The 7634-nt window shown below is 51.5% G+C and overlaps 1 protein-coding gene and 1 long non-coding RNA gene across 2 annotated transcripts; both read left to right on the forward strand.

Annotated features, from left to right (window-relative positions):
• Positions 1-695, forward strand: LOC123117659 (uncharacterized). Its single transcript, XR_006457452.1, has 3 exons — positions 1-134; positions 296-386; positions 511-695. It is a non-coding gene; the product is annotated as an uncharacterized lncRNA (long non-coding RNA).
• Positions 696-840: 145 nt separating this feature from the next.
• LOC123117658 (ATP-dependent zinc metalloprotease FTSH 4, mitochondrial-like) lies at positions 841-2898 on the forward strand. The gene is made up of 3 exons (XM_044538374.1): positions 841-1225; positions 1328-1804; positions 1892-2898. Exons 1-3 carry the CDS (start codon positions 917-919, stop codon positions 2705-2707), a joined length of 1602 nt encoding a protein of 533 aa, XP_044394309.1. The 5' UTR covers positions 841-916; the 3' UTR covers positions 2708-2898.
• The last annotated feature ends 4736 nt before the right edge of the window (positions 2899-7634 follow it).

Raw genomic sequence — 7634 nt, forward strand, 5'->3', positions numbered from 1 at the left:
ATTTTCTCCCGTTGAGTCTTGGTATATATATTCTTCCGGCGACGGCGAGTAAGGGTTCAGCTAGACATACACATCTTTTTCCAGCAACAGCGCGTCCTCTCACCACCATGGCCTGCCGCCTCGCCCTCTCCAAGGTCCTTCCTTTTCTTTTCCTTGACATGTGTTTTTCCCATGGTTTCGGCAGATCTTGGGTGCAGGACGATCCAGGAGGCTCTCCAGATTGATACGACTATATATGCCACACCAGATTGACTCCAGTAGCCATGATCGATCTTTGTGTCTGCTTGTGTCACAGGCTGCAAGGCATCTTGCCAAGGATAGATGGGCACACGTGATCCACACTTCTTCTTCCCGGGAACCTGCTGCAGCCGCAACTATTAGCACAGGTATGTATATATGTAATGTATATGAGCCTGTTTTCGGTCATACATACAGTTAGACCTCTTTGATTTTTGACTGTTGCCATGGAGGAGAGGAACTAACATAACTATGTTTGTTTAATGCAGGTAGCGTCCTTAGCGCAAACCTACAAGCGAGATGCCAGTCGAGCTCTGTCCGTCACAACGCGCGGGGCCTGCACTCTGGCGCTGCTTCTAGCACTAATCCAGAGAGAGTTGTGCAGGCCTTCGAAAGCCAGAACTCCACTCCGGCTCTCTCTGAGTACATCAAGGCCCTTGTCAGTCTCCAAACCCAAGCTCGAGGTAGCCGCCCTTTTCCTTTACCGACCAATCGCTATTTTCTACCCTGTGCATAAACGGCATGCGATTTGTTCCATGACTTGTCTTCTTCGTGTGGATGAATTCTCCACGCACTGCTAATTTAGAATGTGGTTGCAGCAGAGGAAGGCCAGTTCAGCAAGGAGCTTTGGCGTACCTTTCGGGTCATCACAGTCACTGGCCTTGTAATCTATGCCGGCATGACTAGGCTTGACAGGTTGAACGAGCAAGGCCATGATGGTTTGGAAGAAGATGAAGATCGTGACCCCGATGATCTTCAAGAAGAAGATTGCGACCATGATGATCTGGAGGAAGATGAAGATGATGAAGATTATGACAGCGATGATTCAGAAGAGGAAGAAGAGCATGACTGTGATGATTCAAAATGTAGTTTTGACGGTGTGAATGAAGTGGCCCCAAATCCGGGCACAAAATTCAGTGATGTCAAGGGGGTTGACGAAGCCAAAGCTGAGCTTGAGGACATTGTTCACTATCTACGAGATCCCAAGGTGAGATCATTAACTAACAAAACGGCATGCATGGGCTACAATTCAATTCTCTTTTTTCTTAATGCCGATCAGAGTTGTTAACCTAGCATACTTAATTTGCAGCGTTTCACGCGCCTTGGTGGCAAGCTTCCAAAGGGTGTTCTGCTTGTGGGCCCACCTGGCACAGGGAAGACAATGTTGGCAAGGGCTGTGGCTGGGGAAGCCTGCGTCCCATTCTTTGCGTGCAGTGGCAGTGATTTCGAGGAGATGTATGTAGGTGTTGGGGCTAAGAGAGTGAGGGAGCTCTTCGGTGAAGCAAAGAAGCAATCTCCTTGCATAATATTTATCGACGAGATTGATGCCATTGGAGGCCGCAGAAACCCGGAAGATCCAACTTGTTACAGGCAAACCGTGAACCAGCTGCTTTCTGAGATGGATGGCTTCAAGCAAAATGATGGGATCATTGTTATCGCGGCAACCAACTTCCCCCAGTCACTTGATAAAGCCCTCCTCAGGCCTGGGCGTCTGGACCGTCAAATTCATGTCCCAATTCCAGATGTCGAGGGCAGACGGCAAATCCTCGAGGCTTATATGTCAAAAGTACATACTACCACCCCGTCCCAAAATATAAGGCGTCTTTGCCATCTCCATTGCAAGACTCACCTTTTCTCCATGATTGTATTGTAGGTCCAAGCCAGCAAGGATGTGGATCCGATGACCATTGCAAGGGGGACGCCTGGATTCTCTGGTGCAGACCTCTCAAACCTGGTGAATGACGCTGCTCTCAAGGCAGCCAAGGATGGGGCGGAAGCTGTTATGATGCATCACATTGAGTATGCCAAGGACAGGATCATGATGGGAAGTGAACGCAAGTCAGCAGTGATACCTGATAACTGCAGGAAGCTTACCGCGTACCGTGAGGGAGGGCATGCCCTTGTTACCATCCACACGGATGGCGCTCGACCTATCCACAAGGTCACCATTGTTCCCAGGGGAGATGCTCTTGGCATGGTGACACACCTGCCAGAGGAAGAAGATGCGTATAAAGAAACGAGGAAGCAAATGCTGGCGAGATTGGATGTCCTCATGGGACGCCGGGTGGCCGAGGAGCTTGTATTTGGAGAGAGCGAGGTGACCGCTGCCGCCTCCTCTGATCTAAGCCAGGCGACGCAGCTGGCAATAGACATGGTCACCAGGTATGGTATGAGCGGGCAGGTCGGCCTTGTTTCCTACGATGATGATGGTGGCAGCTGTGTGAAGAGGACGTCCATGAGGGGGCTGCAGACATCCCATGTCGATGAGGAAGTGAAGCAGCTATTGGACAAGGCTTACAAGAATGCGAAAACGATTCTCACGACGCACATCAATGAGCTTCATGTGCTAGCCGGCGCCCTCCTTGAGCATGAAACTCTCACCGGGGACCAGATCAACAAACTAGTATATAGGCAAGTAAACGGCCTTAACAATTGTCAACAGAATCAGGAAACGCCTCCTTCAGCCTAAAAGGTGAGAGGCAAAACAGTTTTGTCCTAAGAGCAATATTTTCTTTTGCTTATACATGGCTTTTGTGAGAATGCTATGTATTTTGCATCGTTGTTTTTGATTCAGTAAAAACACTCCTGCTTTTGGATCTTAGAGACATGAAAGCACCCCAACATACTAGTAGGATATCTGTGACTGAGCACAAGGATTAAATGAAGTTTCAGTGGCAACACCTGTACATATGGCAATATCACAAAATGCATCATGTGTTTGTAACTATACCCTGTTACCCACGTCAGCTTCTTCAAAAAAGTTATAATTCCAGAGAATGCTTCCATCTTTGTGAGAGTGCAATGCACATTCGTTTCACAATCAGCTTATCTCCCAATCAAGTGTATTTAACAAAAAACTACCACAATTCGTGAAACCGTGCCCACAAATTATCACTTTACAAATTTGTACCGAAAACTACCACTTTCTTACTAATTTTCCCTAAAAACTACCATGTCTATAAATCGACCATTTCGTCCATTTTAAACGCGCTTAGGTCCACTTTACAAATGCAATCAGGTCCCTACAATTTTTTTAAAGCGATCGGGTCCCTGTAAAATAAAATAAAAAGCAGTCAGGTCCCCCTGCGAGCTCGTCAGTGGCGGCGGCAGCAGCGGCAAGCAGAGAGGCATGCGGCAGTGGCGGCGGCGACAAGCGGGAGCAACGGCAAGCAGAGGTGGTGGCGGAAGCAAGCAGCAGCTGGGGGGCAAGCGGGAGCGACGGCAAGTAGCAGCAGCAGCAAGCGGCGGTCGCGCATAGATAGCTAGCTCCGGCCGCCGCAGTACGTGCGTGAGCTAGCTAGCTAGCTAGCTCTGGCTGCGTCCCCGTCGTGAACTAGCAGCTTCGGCCGGCCGTCGTAAGCTCGTGAGCTAGCTAGCTAGCTCCGGCTACGTCCGTCGTGAGCTAGCTAGCTCGGGCTGGCTGCGCTAATCAGGTTTAATTTTTGGCTAATCAGTCTTTAAGTCGATGTGGTAGTTTTTATTTAAAGATTTGAGAAAAAATGATAGTTTTTGACACAACTTTGTGAAGTGGTAGTTTATGGGCACAGTTTGATGAATTGCGGTACTTTTTTTTAAATACTCCCCCATCAAGGACTTTTCTGCAGATCGATGAGCATCAGACCCAAGCACGTCCCCTATTTTGTGTGTGACGAAAACTATATGTATTGACTCGTCGTGACCCAATTTCCTAAAAAATGTAAAAAATACGTACATGCACTATAATTTACTTTTAAAGGGTCCATTTAAAACATGGTGCTGCTACGCTAAAAAAAAGATCCGCCGCCAAGTGTCCCCTACTACAATTGCAACACAATTCATGTTGCAGGAAATTTATGCAAGACGGGTCATGTCGCAGAAAATTTTACAACATAGGTCAAGTTGCAGATTTTTTTTTCAACGGAGATCTTGTATATAGTTGCAATAGAGATCTTGCTATAGTTTTTCTGCAACAAAGGTCTTGTTTCAATTCTTTTTTGCAACAGATATCTTGTTGCAATTTTAAAAATTTGCAATGAAGATCTCGTTGCAATTTTAATTTTTTTATGGTGGAGGTCTTGTTACAACTCTTTTGGCAACAGAGACATTGCTGCAGAAATTTACTGTAGCAGACATCGAGCAGCAAACAGTGACACGCGCAGCACGCCGAAAGCATTTTCCTTAAAATAAACTTATTTGTTTATTTAGAAAGCATTGTGGCATACTTTATTAAATGAAAATAATAGTTACATCGTCCACCAGTTTATAAAAAAACAAAAAATTAGGGGATTCATCAACCTAGTTACAATTCACTAGTAGAACGCACGTACATTGCTACGGGCTACAATGTATATAAATGAATCACATAAATTATTAAGATCATCTGTAATATTTAAACTCTCTCAAACCTTCGGGCATATTCGGACATCAAACCGAAGTCCAAGAGGCTCCTCAAAATTCAAACAGTAAGGCTCCCTCAAATCTAGCCCATATGTGATACAGAAAAGTGGTTGTATGAACTATCCGCCATGTTATTTTCAACATGAGGTCCCAACATAAAAAACCCACTCCACGACGCACACTTCCCTTTTTCTGTCGGACCATCCCCTTCCCACTCAGTTTCCCGCCATAGCGAGACATTCCTCGCTGGAGCCCTCTCCTTCGACACCGAATGCACCCAACTCACCTTCTTCATGGCGCCCTCTCTTCTTTACACCGAACTTCCTGTTTGACACGAAAAAGGAAAGATGCGTTCATACAAAAGATAGAGGGGTTCTGTATAAGCGTCTCCCTTCACCGGGGAACAGAAAGTTGCGGGCGTGGCAGTGTACACATTACACAAATACAAAAAAGAAGAACAGAAAAAGGTGAGGCCTGTTGGCGTGGCCAAAGTGATTAAGTGATCATGGTCTCCTGGTTTCCGGGGGCCTCGGAAAGCCCCTGGTTAATTACTCCCGCCGATAGTACCGCAGGACACCTTCGATTAAACTGCACAGTTTTTGTCTTCGCTCTTCGCTTCACATTCCTCATGCATGGTGGTGGTGGTGGTGTGTGTGGCGGCAGCAGAGTCCGTGTACTACGCGTGGTAAACACGCCCTTGAAAATGTGGCCTTTGCTCTGGCCACGCCCGCCTATGCCGTCTTGCCTCGTCGGTATTGAGCGGCGTCGATGTTGTTTGAGTTGGGTAGCATGCATGATTGGGCTTGGCTTGGACTTCGTTGATGGCTTTGTAGCTTCCCCGGATTTGCGAGGGGTATGCCCCGCAGGAGTAGACATCAGAAGGAGAAAAATGGACGGATGGACGTGCGGCATATGGAGTGCACACATCTGTCGATGACCGCATACTCCGCCGCCCATAGCGGGGGAAGTCACGACCTTGCGCTGCTCGGCGTGGCGGCCGCCGTCGGGTAGGCCACATGCCGATGAGCACGCACGGCCGTCACAGAGCACCAACGGTGATGGCGAGCATGCCGCTTGGATGGACGCGTTCGGACCGGGAGCTGCTACCCGTGAGCGGACCTCGGCCTGTGCGACACGTGTTCGTGCCTGAGAAGATGGAGGTCGCGAGATACGCCTAAGCGTGTCCCGCCACCAGTCGAGTGATGGCTCCGCCGCCATAGTTACTACGAGTCATTGTGACACATCCAGCGTCGCGCCACCGCTAGCACGTCGAAGGGACCATGTCACCGAGTCCTGGGCAGCCCATGGCGCCTCCATGGACCGGCGAGATGGCAGCAAGGAGGACATCACGATGCGGTGGAGCCTTGCCCAGGCACCACCGGTAGTGTAGATAGAACGGGTGGCGCACTAGAATGTGCCGAGTCGAATGCCGAATGTCGCCGAGTCCTGGCAAGCCCACGGCTTCTCCATGGACCGGCGATATGGGGGCGAGTGAGCCCTCGCGATGTGGCGGAGCCTTGCCCAGGCACCACTGATGGTGTAGGTAGAAGGCGGCACACTATATTGCGCCGAGTCGAACGACAAACATTGCCGAGTCCCGGCACGCCCATGGATCCTCCATGGACCGGTGAGACGGGGGCGAGTGAGGCCTCGCGATGCGGCGGGGCCTTGCCCAGGCACCGCCGGTGGTGTAAGCAGAAGGGGGCACACTAGGTTGCGCCGACTCGAATGGCACGTGTAGTCGAGTCCCGGCAAACCCATCGCGCCACCATGGACCGGCAAGACTGTGGCGAGTAAGGCCTCGCGATGTGGTGGAGCCTTGCCCAGGCACTGCCGATGGTGTAGTAGACGGGAGGCCACGATGCGCGCCCGTGACGAAGAAGAGGGAGGCCACAAGATACGCCTAAGCGTGTCCCGTCCCCAGTCGGATGATGTCTCCGCAGTTATAGTTACGACATTGACTCGTCGAGCACCGCGCCGCCGCCAGCGAGTCAAGCGGACTGTTTCGCCGAGTCCCAGCCAGTCCTTGGCGTCTCCATGTTTCGCCGAGTCTCGGCCAGTCCTTGGCGTCTCCATGGACTGGCGAGAGGGTCGCAAGTGAGTCCTCGTGGTGCGGCGTAGCCTTGCCCAGGCACCGCCGGTGGTGTAGGTAGAAGGGGTGGTGTGCTAGATCATGCCGAGTCGAATGACACATGTCGCCGAGTCCCAGCATGGTGGTGTTGCTGGCGGACTCGACGGTGGAGAGTGCACCGTGGACTGTGCACGGGGCAGCGGTAGTTGGCGATGAAGAGAGGATGCGCCGGGGGCTACGACAGCCCGATGCCGAGGGCTGCGACAGCCCGGTGCGTCATCGCCGGTGGTGAGCCTGGCGTGAAGGGGTCGTCGAGGGCTGCACAACGAAGGGCAACCCCGGCGCATCGTCGCCGGTGGTGAGTCTGGCGTGATAGGGTTGACGGGGGCTGCACATTTTTTTTTTTAAAAAGGGAAAGACCCCGGCCTCTGCATCATCATGATGCACACAGCCATTTATATTAAATCGGGGGCTGCACATGAAGGGTAACCCCGGCGCATCGACGCCGGTGATGAGCCCGGCGTGAATGGATTGCCGCGGGTTGAACACGAGAGGCAACCCCGGCGTCGTCATCTTCAAAGCAGGCCGGGGTGTGGGGATCACCAGCGTTGAGTGCGCCAGGACTAGGCAAGAACGGTAACCCCCACACCCCGTCTTCAGGAGCATCAAGGGCCATCTCCAGCGGTCGGCCTCGTCCCCGGCCGTGTGGCCGCAGCTCCGGGCGCCATCGAGAGAGATGCAGATAGACGCAAGAGATGGGATACGAGTGAAAGATTAGTCCCGGTCCTTACCTTGAGAGAAAATGATCGGCATGATACCGAACTCCGTTAGCCGCTCCGGTAAGCCTCGTCCGGCTGCTTACGGAGAGTCTCGGCCGCCTGCGCCTCCTCCTCCTCTCCTGCTGCGTCTGCGTGAGGGAGGTGGCTCCCTGGTGGGTGCTTCGTGCCCC

This window comes from Triticum aestivum, chromosome 5B, assembly GCF_018294505.1.
Source record: "Triticum aestivum cultivar Chinese Spring chromosome 5B, IWGSC CS RefSeq v2.1, whole genome shotgun sequence".
Taxonomy (NCBI): domain Eukaryota; kingdom Viridiplantae; phylum Streptophyta; class Magnoliopsida; order Poales; family Poaceae; genus Triticum; species Triticum aestivum.

Coding starts and splice junctions, on each gene's coding strand:
- LOC123117658 (XM_044538374.1), top strand. CDS start 917: ATGACTAGGCTTGACAGGTTGAACGAGCAAGGCCATGATGGTTTGGAA. Junction 1,226..1,327: donor ACTATCTACGAGATCCCAAG/GTGAGATCATTA, acceptor CTTAATTTGCAG/CGTTTCACGCGCCTTGGTGG. Junction 1,805..1,891: donor TCGAGGCTTATATGTCAAAA/GTACATACTACC, acceptor ATTGTATTGTAG/GTCCAAGCCAGCAAGGATGT.